The sequence below is a fragment of the Lagenorhynchus albirostris genome, chromosome 15, assembly GCF_949774975.1.
Source record: "Lagenorhynchus albirostris chromosome 15, mLagAlb1.1, whole genome shotgun sequence".
NCBI classification, from domain to species: Eukaryota; Metazoa; Chordata; class Mammalia; order Artiodactyla; family Delphinidae; genus Lagenorhynchus; species Lagenorhynchus albirostris.
Window position 1 is genome coordinate 67,411,754 of NC_083109.1, and position 16,938 is coordinate 67,428,691.

General features: G+C 56.4%; 2 protein-coding genes across 7 annotated transcripts in view; one reads left to right on the forward strand and one right to left on the reverse strand.

The window, feature by feature from the left end:
• Window positions 1-8,855, forward strand: part of SCNN1B (sodium channel epithelial 1 subunit beta) — a 76,198-nt gene extending 67,343 nt beyond the window's left edge. Inside the window, exons 6-13 of one of the 2 annotated variants that reach the window (XM_060125164.1) lie at window positions 1,359-1,522; window positions 1,835-1,942; window positions 4,359-4,476; window positions 5,563-5,638; window positions 5,731-5,788; window positions 6,452-6,513; window positions 7,690-7,765; window positions 8,003-8,855. In XM_060125164.1, the coding sequence (XP_059981147.1) occupies window positions 1,359-1,522; window positions 1,835-1,942; window positions 4,359-4,476; window positions 5,563-5,638; window positions 5,731-5,788; window positions 6,452-6,513; window positions 7,690-7,765; window positions 8,003-8,383 (1,043 nt within the window). In that variant the 3' untranslated portion in view covers window positions 8,384-8,855. The remainder of the gene's footprint in view (window positions 1-1,358; window positions 1,523-1,834; window positions 1,943-4,358; window positions 4,477-5,562; window positions 5,639-5,730; window positions 5,789-6,451; window positions 6,514-7,689; window positions 7,766-8,002) is intronic. The other variant, XM_060125165.1, reaches the window with a different exon arrangement.
• COG7 (component of oligomeric golgi complex 7) overlaps window positions 1-16,938 on the reverse strand; it is a 99,543-nt gene that overhangs the window by 2,577 nt on the left and 80,028 nt on the right. For 3 of the 5 annotated variants that reach the window (XM_060125162.1, XM_060125159.1, XM_060125163.1), the window contains 2 exons: window positions 15,213-15,356; window positions 11,917-12,239 (listed from right to left, as the gene is read on the reverse strand). In XM_060125162.1, the coding sequence (XP_059981145.1) occupies window positions 12,073-12,239; window positions 15,213-15,356 (311 nt within the window). In that variant the 3' untranslated portion in view covers window positions 11,917-12,072. Of the gene's footprint in view, window positions 1-8,839; window positions 9,052-11,916; window positions 12,240-15,212; window positions 15,357-16,938 lie in introns of those variants that run through there. The other 2 variants (XM_060125161.1, XM_060125160.1) reach the window with 2 other exon arrangements.

A 16,938-nucleotide genomic window follows, 5' to 3' on the forward strand; every position in this document is an offset into this window, starting at 1 on the left:
ACAGAGCAAGCAGCCTTGTCTCTAAGCCTGGCAAGCAGCAAATGCTCGATAAATGCAGATATTCTGAGAAGTTGTAAATAATTTGCCCACGCTCACATAGTTACCCTGGGGCAGAGCCCTTCCTCTCAGCCTTGTTTCTGTGCAGTTCTTGAGACAGAGAGCAGGTGAAGTAGTAAACAGAAGGGAGGAAGAAGAAGCGGTTGACAGCAGAGGCTGCTCATTTTGGGAGAAAGGCTGGCGGACTCGGCATGTGCACCAGGCCTTGGGGAGCAAATCCTTCCTCCCCGCTCAGGTTGTGCCCTCCCCAGCCATCAGAGGGCAGGTGTCATTCAGCAACTGTCAGGGCTGCTGGTCAATAGGGGTGTGGGTGGGCTGCCCACCCTTCACCACCCCTGTGCCCCTGAAGACATTGGGTATCACAGAGGTGCTGGTCGACTCAAGTCTATACGAGAAGATGATTAAGATCAAGGAGCCTGGCTGCCTGTTTAGAAGCCCAGCAACCCTCCACTTCCTCACTGAGTGACCTATGACAACATCCCTTCTCCTCTATGAGCCTCAGCTTCCTCATCTGTAAAATGGGGACGATAATTGTACCTAACTCATATGCCCCTTGAAAGCACCAGTGGGATCATGTAAATAAAGCCCTTAGCCCAGCACTCAGCATGTAGCAAGTGCTCAATAAATGCTAGCCTTCTTGTCCTAACCACCTAGCCCGGTCCCATGGTGCATAAAATGATGGGTCTGGTCTCTACCTTCAAGAAGGGAACAGTGGAGTGGGGCAGGAAGACAGATAATAAAAGAAGAATCTCAAGAGTGAGAGAGGTACTTGGAAGGAAAGTTCCAGGGCTAGGAGAGCATATCGCAGAGATCCTGAGACCCAGTCTAGGTAGTCAGGGAAGGCTTCTGAAGGAAGTGACACTTGGGCTGAGATCTGAAGGAAGAGCAAGAGTTTCTAGGTGAAAGGTGAGGCTGGAGACAGCATTCCAGAGAGAAGGGAGAGCGTTACGAAGTCCTAGCAGCAGGAAGCAGCACGGCAGCAAAGGGAAGTGAGTGGAGAGCGTGAGGACCTGTGTGATTGGAGGTAGGACCGCCTATGCTGTGGCCCTAGGTCTACCTGCCCTGTGGAAGAGAGATCATGGCGGGTGGTATAGGGGGCAAAAGGAGCCCAGAGAGGAGACCATGGTGGCTTGGACTCGAATGGGGGCCTTAGAGAAAGCAAGAAGTCTGGATTTTCGTAAAGTGGAGCCAGCTTCCTGCACAGACCCTTGGCTGGAGGGGACTTGGACCAGTGGGTGGTGGGTGTCCCTTCAGCCTTGGGGAGCGAGCTCAGGCAGCCCTCGGCCCCATCTTCCCCTCAGGCCTGAAGTTGATCCTGGACGTGGGCCAGGAAGACTACGTGCCCTTCCTCACGTCCACAGCCGGTGCCCGGCTGATGCTTCACGAGCAGATGTCGTACCCCTTCATCAAAGAAGAGGGCATCTTCGCCATGTCGGGGATGGAGACTTCCATCGGGGTGCTGGTGGTATGGCTGCAGCCCAAGGGCACCCCACCTGCCCAGCGCCCACCTCCCAGGGCCTGAGAGCCAGAGATCTGGGCCTCCCCAAGCCCTGGATCTCCTCACCATCCACTCCTGCCTCGCCTTCTGGCTGGAACCACACCGGGCGGCCACGCTCTGGGGGAAGATGGGTGCCCCCCAAGCACTGGCGCCTGCTGGGACATCAGCCCTCTATCCCCTCTCAGCATCCCCTAGACCTGCATGCTAGATGGGAGGGAGGAACAGAGGGGGCTTCCTAGGGGTGACTAGGGGCCCCCCCACAAACAACCTCTCACACAGGACAAGCTGGAGCGCAAGGGCGAGCCTTACAGCCAGTGCACCGTGAACGGCTCCGACGTCCCCATCCGAAACCTCTACAGCGACTACAACACGACCTACTCCATCCAGGTGGGAAGATGGTGCAGCCTCATGACGCTGGGGCCCCATCCACGTCTACCTAGCCTGAGGCCTGAGGTCTCTGGGAAAGCTAATCCCAGCAGGGCTGACTCTGCTGGATCTTTGGGACCACAGGGTGCCCTGTCCTGGTTCCCACCGGGGCCCAGGGCTGGCCGCTTCTCCACCCTGCTTTGTAGGTGTGCCCTTGGGGTCTCGCTCTGGGGTCTCCCAAGAAGAAGCCTTGTGTATGTTAAGGGTTTATGTGAATTACATCATCATTTAATCCTTTCAATACCCCTACGGGCAATAATATACTAACAATAATTACTAATTATTGTTAACGTATTATGCTATTAATAGCATTTATTATATATGCCATTTATTGTAAGTATTAATATACTAATAACAGCAGGCTTATTGTGTGCTAGGCAGGCACTGTTCCACGTGCTTCACATATATACATTAAATCATTTAACCCTCACAACAACCCCAAGATGTAGATACTATTATTAGGAATGAAGAAATTGGGGTTTACATACCCCAGTCCAAATGCTTCATTGATGTACCTGAGAAGTCCCTCTTTGTATCTGGCCTCAATCCCCCTTGCTGCAGCTGGGGGCTTCCCCCTTATGCTGATCTCCAAGGTCAGCCCAGGAGGCCTGGCCTCAGACCTGGCCCCAGTGGAGAAGGACACACTGAGTCTTTGCAAAAGTGACCACTTGCTGACACTTTTTCTCCCAGCCCAGTCTTCCTTGGTGGATAAGGAAACTGAGGCATAACAAGGGCCATGGCAGAGCAGTGCCTGGCTCCGTGTCTGAGAGCCCCAAGCAAGGTGTGGTCTTCCCGTTTGCCTTAGTCAGGGGACTCCACTCTCCCCCATGCCCGCCTGCCCGCCCACTCCATCCAGCTGACCCCAGGCACCCCACACTCTGACGCTCCTGTCTAGAGAGGCTTCTGCCTGCGATGGAGAGCTCAGGGAACCTTCCAAGCCTCTGGAGGGAGGACAGATGGACAGACAAGACAGCACAGGGAGGTGGGGAGCATGGAGGGGGAGGCCAGAGGCATCAGGCCCCAGCCCTGGAGGCCTCATTCTAGAAAAACCTCAGTTCTTGCTTCGTCCAGTCCAGTGCAGTCACCACTCTGGCCGGAGACCTTGGCAGAGCCCCAGGCCCTGGTCTGGTGCTCAGCCCGCCCAGGCCCCGCCCTAGCCCAGCCTCAGCTGGGCCCTGGAGAGGACTCCCTCCTTCCAGGTGAGACAGTGGGGTCTGGGCGAGTGGGAGACACTTGGCCAAGTCAGGGCTCCCTTCTGACGCCACTGCCCCTGACCTCGCCCCAGACCCGCTCCTCCCGGCTGTGCCATTTCATCTGCCACCTCCCCCCGGCCACTTCCTCCCGCAGGGAGCCCCCAGGTTTGCCAGGGAGGACAGAGGAGAGGATGGGTTGGCCTGAGGAGCAGCAGGCAGGAGAGCAGAAGAGAAGCTGTGGGCTCCTTGGCCGGGGTGGGAGCAGGGGGTCCTCCAGAGGTAGCGCTTGGGAACCTGGGCAGCAAGAGACGTGAGGAATGGCTGCTTCCGTTCGCTGAGCACCCCATGGCAAGCCGAGCTCCCCGCCTGAGCCGACGGGAGCGACAGGAGTAAACTGAGGCTCAGAGGCTAAGGGCTGGCCCCGGGACACATAGCTCGTCTCTGAGTGGAATGACCTGAAAACCCAGTATGAGTAGATTCATCTCAACCAGCCCGGGGCCGGGGCGGGGGGAGGGGAGGGCTGAGTCCACTCTCCCCCTCCCCCATCCCCAAACAGGGGACATTCTGTACAAGGTCACTTCCTCTTCCATCCACTCTGAGCAATCACAGCACACTTCTCGCCTTCCCTGAGTGTTTCTCTCCAGGAAGAAGGAGCACAGGGCAAGCCTGCCTGTCTTCCCTTCTGGGTTCTTCCACGTAAAGGGCTCAGAAAGCTGCTGGCAGCCTTGTGACAAGCGCTATCTAAGAGTTAGCTTTTTTTTTTTTGGCCACATGCAGATCTTAGTTTGCTGAACAGGGATCAAACCCGTGCCCCCTGCAGTGGAAGCGCAGAGTCCTAACCACTGGACCACCAGGGAAGTCCCTCAGAGTCCGCTTTAGTGCTGGAACAAGCCACCCCTCCCCATGTCATCCGTGGGGCCCCAACTCTGAAAGGTGGCAGGGGCCATCCTCAGAGAGCTGGCCTCTGGCCCGAGTCCCTCTACGGGGGCCAGGGACAGGGGAGGACCACCACGCCCCAACTTGGAGGAGGCTCGGCCACTGCTTCTGCGCGGGAGGTGCCCCTCCCCCCCGCTCCCCAGCCCCCGCGGCCTGGGCCGCAAGCTCTCCGGGCCCCCTTCCCCCGGGGCTGGGACGGGGACATCACCGTCAAGTCTGCATTCTCTCTGTACCTCCTCCACCCCCAGGCCTGCATTCGCTCTTGCTTCCAAGACCACATGATCCGTAACTGCAGCTGTGGCCACTACCTGTACCCGCTGCCCCGCGGAGAGAAATACTGCAACAACCAGGAATTCCCAGACTGGGGTGAGTGGGGAGCCCCGGGGGACCGGCCACCCGCCAGCTGGGCCACTGCCCCCGAAGGCCCTGACCGCAAGGGAGGTCGGAGCTCCACGCCCTCCGTCCCCGTCCTCTCAGACCACAGCCCCTCTCGCCTCTCCCCCTACTCTTCGACTCCATTAACTACACTTGAAACATGTATGTTCGGGAGAGAATTTGTCCTTGAGACCTGAAGCCACAGGCGGAGGAGCCCCTGCTGGGCTCACACTGAGCTGGGATCCAGGCTTGGAGTCCAAACACCGATGGATGTTGTCAGCAGCAAAGAGCATCCCACCACCTCTTTTTCTTTTAACCTTTTATTTATTTATTTTACTTTTTGGCTGCATCGGGTCTTAGTTGCGGCACACGGGATCTTCATTGAGGCGTGTGGGATCTTTCGTTGCAGCGCACGGGCTCTTTGTTGCGTCGCGCAGGCTTCTCTCTAGCTGTGGCATGTGGGTTTTCTCTTCTCTAGTTGTGGCACGTGGGCTCCAGAACGCATGGGCTCTGTAGTTTGCGGCACACGGGCTCTCTAGTTGAGGCGCACGTGCTCAGTAGCTGTGGCCCGGGGGCTTAGTTGTCCTGTGGCAGGTAGGATCTTAGTTCCCTGACCAGCAATCGAACCCGCATCCCCTGCATTGGAAGGCGGATTCTTTACCACTGGACCACCAGGGAAGCCCCCTACCACCTCTTAAAACTAACAAAATGTGTGGACAAGAGGGGAAAACTTTACCCCTTCCAGCCACCCATCCCTTCCCACATCACCCCGGCCCACCGGCCAGGATCGGGTGACAGGTGGAGGGAAAGCTGCTCTGATGCTGCTGAGCTGGGGCTGGGCTGTCTGGGGAGAGGATCCCCCAGGCCAGGCTGGGGTGAAATGGCTGGCGACGGGGCGGGTTGGGGGTGGATGCAGGTGATTCTCCATGACCAGGGGGGTTCGGATTGAGACAACTCCCCCCACTCAACCTAAGCACAGGCCTTAGGTGGCCCAGGGCCAGGAGGGCAGAGGGCAGCCTGAGGCTCAAAGCACAAAACCCCCGCTCAGAGTCTCTCTCCCCACCCCCTACCGCTCAGCCTATTGCTACTCGGCCCTGCGCACGAGCCTGGCGCAGAGGGAGACCTGCATCGATGTCTGTAAGGAGTCCTGCAAGTGAGTCCTGCCCGGAGGCTCGTGTGGGCGGCGGGGCGGGCTGTGGATGGTGGGGCAGCTGGGACAGTGACAGGCTGCCTTCTCTCTTCCAGTGACACGCAGTACAAGATGACCATCTCCATGGCCGTCTGGCCTTCTGAGTCCTCTGAGGTGAGTCAGCGGCGCGGCCAAGCTCCTGGCTGCCCATCTTTGGGTGGGAGGCAGGTCTGGGCAGAGGTCTGCAGGCTGTTTGGAACTTTACAGAGGGGGTCCCTCCCTCCTTCCCCTCCCTCCCTGCTTACTTCCACCCACGTCCCCCAAGCACTGTGCTGGGGCCACAGCAGTAAGCGGGACACACAGTCCTTTGCCCTCACGGAGCGTACTTTCTACCTGGAGAGACAGACAATATACAGAAATAAGATCATTTCAAATGGCTGTGTAGGGTAGACCAGATGATGAGAGGCTAACTGGGGGAAGAGGCCTTAGGGTAGTCAGGGAAGACCTCCCTAAACAGGTGACATTTGATTAAAACTGGAGGATGGGGCTGAGCCAGGCTGGGCGGGTCTGGGGAGGATCTGGGCAAGGGCCGGAGGTGGGAAAGGGCTGGCACAGGGGGGCCGGGGCTGTGGGGGAGCCTAGCGAGCCGGGTGCATTCTCCTCAGAGCAGCAGCCACGGCGTGCAGTCACCCTCCCTTCTCCCTGGGCCAACACGTGGTCCCCCAGGGGCTCCAAGAAGATACAGGGCTGTGGTCTGCCTCCACAGGTAGCAGGGCCCATGACTGGGAGGGGATGCTGCAGGGCACCATTGTTTTCAGCTGCCTTTTTGGGTTCCAGGACTGGATTTTCCATGTGTTGTCAGAGGAGCGGGACCAGAGCCCCAATATCACCATGAACAGGTGAGCTCAGAGTCTGGACGGGCCAGGGAAGGCAGAAGAGAGGAGGAACCAGAGCCTCAGGGGAGGGGCTTGGGCATAGAGCCGCTACTCAGTCACCTTCTCACACTGATCAGATTCAGAAGCAAGCCTAGAGGAGCACTGAGAGAGGCCGGCCAGGGGGGCTCCGAGCCTACCGCTTCCTAAAGGAGAGCCTGTTCTTCCATCTGTCACCTGGCCATCCAGCCATCCACCCCTCCAGTCCTTTCATCCTTGTACCCATCCACCCATCCACCCATCTACCCATCTATCCATCATCCATCCTTCCAGTCTTCTACCCACCCATCTCTCCACTCACACATCCATCCATCCATCCACCCCTCCACTGTCCATCCTTCCATTCTTCCACTCATCCATCCACCCACCCACCCTCCATCCATTCAACCATTTTTCCATCCATTCAACACAAACATGCGTTGAGCACAAGAAAAACAGAAGATTCAGTCTATCAGGAAGTTCGAGTCTAGAGGACAGAGGTATGCGAACAGGGCTTATGATGATGGGAGTCTGCCCAGGACCCTTCCTGTGGGATCCCAGCAGGGAAGGAGGCTCCTTCTTCCTGAGAGATAAGGGAGGTCTGTATAGGGAGATGACACTTGAGCCGATCCTCCAAGGAGGAGTAGTAAATGTTCAGACAAATAAGAAGAGGCAGCAATGTCCCGGCAGAAGCCTGGAGGTGTGAGAGAGCATCGCCTTTCTGAGGACCATCTCGGGTCCCCTGACAGAGAGCCAAGGCTTAGGACTCTATGTCAAGCCTACTGTCCATGGGCTGGGAGTGGGAGAGGGGAGCCCAGAGCTGATCCTCAGGACTGTCTCGGGCCCCAGAGTCCTCTGGAGAGCTGGTTCAGAAAGGGGCACACAGGATGGGTGCTGGGCAGTGCTGCCTTTTGTGGCCCCAAGGCCTGGAGGGGCCCTTCCTGGCGCTTGTTTGGACCTCACCACTCCTGGGAGTGGCAGGTGAGAAGCTCGAGCCAGAGGAGGGCTGGGTCGGGGGGGGGGGGGCCTTGCTGCCTTTCGTGTGTGTGTGTGTGTGTGTGTGTGTGTGTGTGTGTGTGGTGTGTGGTGTGTGGTGTGTGTGTGTCTGTGTGTGTCTGTCTGTCTTGGGGAGAGGGCACCAGCTTCCTTTGCTGCCTCCTGCAGGAAGGGAGTTATCAAGCTCAACATCTACTTCCAAGAATACAACTATCGCACCATTGAGGAGTCAGCAGCAAATAACGTGAGTCTGGGGGCTCCTGGCACCTCGGCCCCGCCTGCAGTCCCTCCACCTGGTACCCAGAGGACGGTCCCTTAAGCAGTGTCAGATTACTTCCCTGCGCTGAGACGGTCACCCTTTCCCCCTTCCTGGCCAACAACCCACCTCACAGAAACCCGTGAGGCTGGGCTTGAGGCAGGAATCTGTGGCCCGACCAGCCCCCCTTCCCCGGCCGGGCCCTCAGTCCCCTGCTCCCCACAGATCGTCTGGCTGCTCTCAAACCTGGGAGGACAGTTTGGCTTCTGGATGGGGGGCTCGGTGCTGTGCCTCATCGAGTTCGCGGAGATCATCATCGACTTCGTGTGGATCACCATCATCAAGCTGGTGGCCCTCGCCAAGAGCCTGCGGCGGAAGCGGACCCAGGCCCGCTACGATGGCCCGCCGCCCACCGTGGCTGAGCTGGTGGAGGCCCACACCAACTTTGGCTTCCAGCCTGACACGGCCACACACGGCCCGGATGCTGGGCCCCACCCCCATGAGCAGACCCCGCCCATCCCAGGCACCCCACCCCCCAACTACGACTCCTTGCGTCTGCAGCCACTGGACGTCATCGAGTCTGACAACGAGGGCGATGCCATCTAGACCCTGCCCATCCCGGGCAGCCCAGGAATTCAGACCTGAGCAGTGGAGACCGTCGCCCAAGGCCGCATTTTATGATGCCCTCTCCACGGGCCCGGGACGGGAGGTGGCCAAGGCCAGAGTCCAGGTCCTGCTACAGAGAGCCAGCAGCTCCTGGCCAGTCCCAGGCTGAGGGCTCCGTGGAGTAACGGTGCTGGTACGGATGTGGGAATTGTGTTCCTGCCCGCACCCTCCAACCTGACCCAATCCTTGGCCTGGGACGCCCCCAGCCAGGCTCCAAGACCTGCAGCATCCTCCCCTGGAGGCAGGCCACTTCCCTCCCAGGGCCGGTCACCATCTGCCCCGAAGATGAACAGGCAGCACGCTTGTGACCTTGTGAGTGGGTTTACTGAGGGCAGCTTTGGTGGATAGCAGGCATCAGAGGCCCTGCCAGGTGGCACATGTTTTGTTCTGGAAAATAAAAGTAGAAAACACAGAGTCTAGCTTTGTTCTTTGTCTGACTGGGCAGCCAGGGTGCCCTGATGCATCTCTGGGGGTGGAAAGGCGTCCATAACAACTTGAGAGCAGAGGCCTGGCCAAAGAAAGGTCCAAGCTGGTGATTTTTAAAGTTTCTTTCAAGTTGTCCCTGAAACAGTGGCTTTATGCCTTTTTCAGTGTCGTCCAACTTACTTCTTTGGGTTGCGAGAATCAAGAGAGAGAGAAAGAGACGTAAGATGGGAGAAATACTCAAAACTGGCTTAAGCAAAACCATCTCCAGCAGCTCTAGTGATGTCTGTTCTCTCTGCCTTCCCAGGCAGGCTGTCCTTACTTTACAGCAGCAAAGGGCCATCTGCAACTCCAAACTCAGCTAGGAGAGAGCACCTCTTTCCCAGTTGCCACAGCAAGTTCCCAGGCAGACTCTCATTGGTCACTGAGTGGGTCACATGCCTGTCTCTGAGCCAATCATCAGTGTGCCCAACTGGCAGGCTGCTGGGATTGGTCAGATCCTGCCCATACCTGAGGCCAGTTGGCCCCCAGCAGAATCACATGGTCTGAGGGTGGTGGGGACATGGCTCCTAGGGGTGCTGGATAAAATATAGGCCACCAAGTTAAACTGGAACTTTAGATAAACAGCAAATTAATTTTTTAGTAGACGTACATCCATGTAATATTGGGGGCATATTAATAAATCATTCACTGTTTTTCTGAAATTCAAATTTAACTGAGCTTCCTGTATTTTTAATTGCTAAATATGGCAACCCTAATGGCTTCCCAAAAAGAGATCAGGGAGCTGTTATCAAAGAAGAATGTGGTCTGGCAGCTGCAGACAGCTGACCACTGCAGGGCCCTGCTGTCACCTGCTGGCCCTGGTGGTGAAGGAGCTCTCGCTTCAGACCCTGGGACCAGGGCATCCCAGCCCTGCTGGTCTAGAACACCTGGGTCCTTGGCCTGAAAGGCAAGCAAGCTGTCCTCCCATTAAGTGCCCACGATGGCACTGTGGAGGAAGGAGGTGTCATAGGCTGATGCCACTCCAGCCAAAGGCAGCATTGCTAGGGACTGAGTGGGGCAGGCCTTGGGGAAGCCAGGTTTCTGAGCTCAGGGCCAGGCAAGTCTGTACGCTGGAGTCTCAATTCTTGGTAATTACCACACTTACTACTATGACTAGGACTTTTATCAATAGCAATGGTAGTTGTCACCACACTCACTATTATTTGTTGTTTTTAAACAATGACTGTATTGTATCAAACACTTATGACATGCCAGGCACCAGGCCAAGTAGTTTATAAGTAAGTCTTATTTCATTGAATTCTCATAACCACTGGGAAATATGACCATGCCATTTTACAAGTAAATAAGCTGACGCTTGGAGAGGTAAAGTAAGGTGCTAGACTAGATTGCTATTCTTGTAAGTGACATAGGCGAGACTCCGGGTCATAAGAATACCAGTTCCTCAGAGAAGCCCAGGGCTTTCATATTTATTATCTCATCTGAGGCTCTGGCGCAGGCAGAGCAATGATTATTATCTAACTCCATTTGCCAGCCCTTTGGTCACAAGTTAATTTGAACTTGAGCTAAAAGGGGAATTCATTGGTTCTTATAATTAAAGTCCAGGGATTTCAAGCCTGGCTGTATCCAGGGCTTCAGCTACAGGCTGTATTTTCTTCTGTGTCGATATCCCTCTCACACAGTTTCTCTCCATAGGCTACTCTTCCCTCCATAGTCCCAGACTCCATTCCCTCAGCTCAGCAACCACAGCAGGAAGAAAGCTTTTCCTTCACAGTCCCAGCAAAAGCCTCGACAGTGAGGCTCATTTGGATCAGCCTGGGCCACATGCTCATTGTGAACCTACCACTGCCACTGAGGATGGGAGATGCTGCCTGGCCATCCTGGGGTGTATCTACAGCGGGCAGCCCCTTACAGACTCCCGTGAGAAGTTTTGCTCAGAGACGTGTTGAAGCGGAGCGGGAAGGAGCTTCTGGCCCCCAAAGCTGCTTGTAGATGGGAGACGGGGACCAGGCTGACGTGGGTATCAGTTGCCCTCTCTCTCTTGGGGAGTACTGAGGGCCGGGGTGAGGATGGATAATGGCCCCATCTCCAAAAGCAGGCTCTGGGTCAGACAGACAGGCATTCCTCTCCCCTCCGGATCTAGAGGAGATACAGGCTGTCCTATTCCTACTCTGGGTTCCCATTAGAGCCGTTTAAGGGTGACAAATCAGTCTAGCAGGGCCAAAACTGCCCAGAAAAATGGCATTCTGTAATTCCCTCCTCTACCCGCAAAGGGAAGGTAGGTTACAGACGCTAGAGGACTATGAAATTAGCAGCTATTGTGCACTTGCTACATGCTGTTGCTCCCACTGTGTCTCAGTGGCTCTTCAAATAACCCTATGAGTTAGGTACCGTTATGACCCCTGTTTTTCGGATTAGGAAATGAGGCTCAGAGAGGCTAATGACTTTCCCAAGGTCACACAGCTGAAAGGTGGCAAAGCTGGGAATCAAGACCAAGCCTGTCCTAGCGGCACTCACCCACACTGGCACAGAGGTCACTGCAAAGAGGTTTCCACTTCAAAGCAGCTCTTTTCACCTTCCAGGTGACCAGCTCCCACTCCAAGGCGGGAGCCAGGCTCGAGCCCTGCCAGACACTCTGTGATCCACCACATGAGAAACCAAAATATTTTTCTTGGTGCGGATTCACAGCTGATGCTCTTTCGGGGCCAGCCAAGCTGGTTCCCAAGATGTGGGGACAGAATGTGTGGGAAGCCCTGGATGACAAGCCCAGAGAGACACGGCCCTGGCAGCCCAGGGGGGCTGGTTCAGAGGCCACATTCGCGGCAGTGCCCCTCCGGAGGGCTGGCACAAGCAGGCTAAACCAGCTGGGATTATCCTTTCCTGCCGAATCCTCAGTGCAGACAGCACAGCACATGAGAAGCACCCAAATATTCACTGAGGAAAGAAAACAGCCTTCTTTCATTTCATAGTACTTATTAATTGCACTTTCAAGACAGGATCATTTAAAAAATCATCTGAAAATTCCTCCCTGATAAATAATACACCTCTAATTTACAACCTTTTTTTTTGATTATACAAATGAACCACATCTTTTTGAAATGAATTCTGCCCAATCCCAGGCGGATTTTTAGAGCAAATCCATTCTGGGGGCTTCTGTGGCCCCGGAACTCCAGCCCCGACCCTCTTACCAGCCGGGCGCGTGGGGGTCAGTAGTCCACAGCCCGCATGGCGGCCACCGTGGTGGCGAGGCGGCGGGGCAGGCCTTTGCTGACCTGTCTGTAATCCTCGGGTTTGGCCTTCAGGAGCATCAGGATGTTCTGGAGGGTGCGGGACGGCTGCAGGCCCAGGGCGTCCATCACGTTGATCAGGTAGTCTGCGGGGAGGGAGCAGACAGACACAGCTCGACAGACTCAGCACCGAGAGGACGAGCCCCAAAGGCCTCGCCGCGGTAAGGGACAAGACACACCCCCAACCCCCAAGTGCTGGCTGCCAGGTCTGCCCTCAGCCCACAAGCCTTCACTCTGAGGGCTGTTCCAAGGGGTCAGACCTGCCTGTGAGCTCGGCCCGGGTCCAGGAATTCTAGTCTCATAAAGGAGTTGCCAACATCGCCCCATCCCCGCCACTCCCACTGCACACTCAGCTCTACAGCCTAGCCGACCTCAGCCGAAGCTCTACCCTCGGGACCCCTGCGTTCCCAGCCCTGCTCCCCAGCAGACCCCACTGACGACATGGAAAACCCAAGGGGTCAGGAGACACAGGGCTTATCTAAGCAGCTCCCGAAGATTTCCCAGCAGAGCCCCTACAGGCGGGACTTTGGACGGTGCAGGGGGCCAGGCCTGGTGTAACGCAGTTCCCACACCTCCCAGATAACCCCTTAGGGTACGAGTTAGGACAGATTACTGAGCCCACCCCCAGGCCAAGTCGATGAGCATTTCCAAGAGAGGGTCTGAGGCTCCTGTCCTTCTGAAAAGCAGCAGTGCCCTCCAAGCGGCAGGCAAGCTCGGGCAGCGCCGGCGGAGTGGAGGAGAAAAACGGGTTTCCGAGGTCAGGGTGACCTCAGTGACTCCATCCACCTCCCCGAGTCTCTACTTCCACCTGTGGATGCAGTTTGTACCCATCAGGCAGCATGTTCGGGGGATGAAGTGGGACAAGGACCGCGGACGTGCCTGACGTGACGCGGGTGGTCAGTAACCGGCTGCTCCTTCCCGTCCTCTTCCTGGGCAGCACGGCTGGCCGAGCCCGAGGCAGGGCGCTCTCCAGCCCCTCCCTCTTCCTGCTCTGCGGGACTGGGAGACGCATCACCCGGCAGGTCCCTCCTTATGTTCTGATGACCACCCACGTTAAATCTTTTCTGCCCAACTAGGCTGGAGCTCCAGGCACGGCTCTATCTTCCCTGTGTCTTCTTTCTGAGGCCCGGCTCAGGGCAGAGCCCACAGGAGATGCCTGCTCTGCCCTGGCTGCCTGACTCATGTCCTAGCGAGCCGCTTCCCAGGAAGGGCACCACCAACCAGTCAGGCACCTGCCTCTGGCACATATTCACCCATGAAACTGTGAATTCCCTTCGACTGTCGGCCAGGACCTGCGAAACGGCAGCCCATGATCTACCATGACATCTTCTGTTCAGACGGCAAGAGTGTTTTTGGTTTTGTTACTTTTTTTTTTTTTCTGGCTGGGTTGGGTCTTCGTTTCTGTGCGAGGGCTTTCTCCAGTTGCGGCAAGTGGGGGCTACTCTTCATCGCGGTGCGCGGGCCTCTCACTATCGCAGCCTCTCTTGTTGCGGAGCATAGGCTCCAGATGCGCAGGCTCAGTAGTTGTGGCTCACAGGCCTAGTTGCTCCGCGGCATGTGGGATCTTCCCGGACCAGGGCACGAACCCACGTCCCCTGCATCGGCAGGCGGACTCTCAACCACTGCGCCACCAGGGAAGCCCCTTGGTTTTGTTACATTTTAATGCTTAATTTGAGCGTCTTTAAGGTGGCCACACACTGCCACAGACCTCTCCGCTCTCCATCGTGTTACCACCTGGCAACTTCCCGGCCCTTAAGCACACTCCCTCACAGCATAAGCTCAGTGAGCACAGGAACTGTCCAAACCTCTCTTGCATCCCATCTCCTAGCACAATGGCTGGCACATAACAGACACTCACAGTCAACGCTGAGCGAGTGAGCAGATGGATGTGGACGGCAGCTTAACGGAGGGAGATGCGATGTGGACAAGTGAACTGTAGGGACCACCCCCAAATCTCACTCACTAGTTCCGCTGGTTCTCTCCTCAATGCTCCCGCCTATACCAACGGGGACCACCGACGAACATTTAAACCTCTTCATCTCTTCTCTGAACCTGTGCCCAGTGAGATGACAAAAGCTGGCTGCTGCCCTGTAACGGCTGAGAGCTAACCACGAATTAGCACAGAGCTGGGAGCTGGGGCAGCTGGGTTCCAGGCCTGGCCCCATCACTCACTGCTCTGGGACCCGGAGCAAAGGGCCTCACGTCCATTTCTCCCTCAGCAAACAAGAGGCTGGCTCGGGCCTGGGGTCACCCAGGGCAAAGCTCTGGCTGGGTCCCCAAGGAGGTAATCTTTAAGGCTCCCACCACCCTCTCCCTCACCCACTCCAAGAGCTGCCTCCAGCTAAAAAACAGGCAGGCAATGGACTGATACCAAGAGGCTGGGGAGACGCCCCGACCACCTGCCTGCAGTACCCCCTGCAGGCGGCATCACCTCCAGGGACGTGTGCCATCAGGAGCAGGGGGGCACACGCCCCTGTGACCCGGGAGGCAGACAGGTACTCGGATGGAGACCACGGGGCAACCCCGGCTGGGTGGCCTGGTGTTGCACGTGCTCTGTGCCCCGCTTCCTCATCAGTGATGAAGGCAGGGGCGCTGAGCTCACAGGGGGTTTGAAGATTGCGTAAGCCCGTGGGTGCGTGAGCGCCTGGTTCAGCACCTGCCATGCCTGCGCACAGTGAGAGCTTATTCAATGTCAGTTTGCATGATGATTCTGTCGGTGGGCAGAAGGCAAGGCGGGGCAAGGCGGCATCACACAAGTCTGCCTCACTCATCCCAGCCCATCTCGGCAAAGCGCCCCTTAATGGCTCTTAGCCTCAGCAGCTATCCGAGTCCACGGGGACACCTGTCAAAACACTGGTGTCTAGGCTTCTATCCTAGGCTTATTATGTCAGAATCTCTGGGGGTGGGGCCTGGGGAGTCCACATGTTTAACAAAGCTTCACAGACAAACCCAGAGCTGAAGTTGAGAGGAGACCTGGGACGACACACCTGGAGGGTAGGGGGCCTGACGGATGCAACAGGCCAGAGCTGACCCTCCCCCCACCCGTCCCAGAGACCCACCGATGTCGGTGGCCAGCTGCTTGGTGGAGTGCGGGGTGAGCTCAGGGATCTGGAGGACCGCGTCACAGTAGGTCTGCATCGTGGCTCTGGCGATAGAGCCCAGCCAGCTGTCGGCCATGTTGTCCAGCTCGGGCAGTTCGTCCCCTGGAAAGGGAAAGAGGGTCACCAAAGAAACACAGCCTGGCCAGGAAGAACCGGCCACCAACAGCTCTTATGGGGCTCTTCGGGGTGACCAGGCCCCATGATAGGTGCCACATGCAATATGCAAAGCTACAGTCTCAATGGACAACGCAGGAAACAGAGGACAATTACATCTTAGGTCAACTGGTATTGACTCAGTACAATGAGGATTCAGAAAAGAAAGCAATCAGGTGAGGCGGGACAACCTCAGAGGTCTCAAAGGCTGGGGGCAGATGCAGCCAGGCAGGCCAGGAGGAGTTCTGCAGACAGAGCAAGAGGGAGGGGGGCCCACACCACAGGTGAGAGGGTGGAGAACTGGCACAGCCCAGCAGGAGACAGATGGCAGTGCTGAAGACACAGGCGGCACATCAGAACCGAGACCTGGGTTCAAGACCAAGCCTGCCACTAATGAGCCGGGTGCCACCTGACTGTTTGCTTCATCGGTAAAATAGAGATAACATCAGTCCTGGCTTTTCAGGACCAGTGCACAGTAGCCATTAGTGCTAGAATGATTATTGGGGGTGGGGGGAGTATGTACAGGGAGCAGAGGGAAGTGTGTTAGGGGACTGGACTGGGTCACAGAGGGCACCCCGAGGACCGCGTGCACCCCATGTAGTAGGGAGGAGGCAGTGACTGCAGCTTCCCTGCAAGGTTGTGAGAAGACAAGCCCATGTTGGGAGGGCCTGCCAGGCCAGGGCGGGGTGAAGGAGGGAGATGCAGTGTCCATCCAGGCACGAGAGGCACGGGCCTGACACCTGAGGGCAAGGGGGATACCCCGCAGCAGAAGTGGAAAGAAGGGGAGAAATGAGAGCAACATTTTTTTATAAGTAAGTATGGAGCCAAGCAGTGGAAAATTAGAAGAAGATAAGCAAAATGCTACTACTACCACCACTAATAATAATAGTAACAGAGAATATAAAGTTACTTATAAACACCATCTGCTTAGAGAAGAGCCCAAAGGGCACGTAGGAACACGGCAACACCGGTGAGCACAACGGTGGGATGATGTGATCTAGTTTCTTTGAAAACTGTGACCTGTTTAACACAGAGCATCTGTACAACAAATACAAGCCAGAAGGCTAAAAATCAAAACAGGATAAACACAAATGAGGACAAGGACAATAATGTGTGATCTAGCGTTTCCGCCTTGGAACTGGACTGGCTATAGTGTGGCCAGAAACACAGCTGGGAGGGAGGCTGGTTTGGGGGACAAAGCTTCTTCTCACTGACTCTGACCCAGAAAGGGCTGAACCTAACAGGTCAGAGCACCAAACACCTAGATTCTAGGGTTGTCGGACAGAACTGAAAGCTGATAGAAATGGATGAGAGGGAGACATGAAAATGAGTAAGAGACTTAGGCTGGTGCCTTGGGAGACCCTCCAGGTCAGGGGAAGAGGAGCCCAGAGACACAGATACATGGACACAGCGGGTGGCGGGCAGTCGTGTGTTAATTGCATTAAGTCCCATTTGTGGAGACCCTGCCGGGTCTGGCACTGTCCTGGGTGGCCCTGCCCTTCAGGCACCCTCTGGCCAGGCAACAAAGACA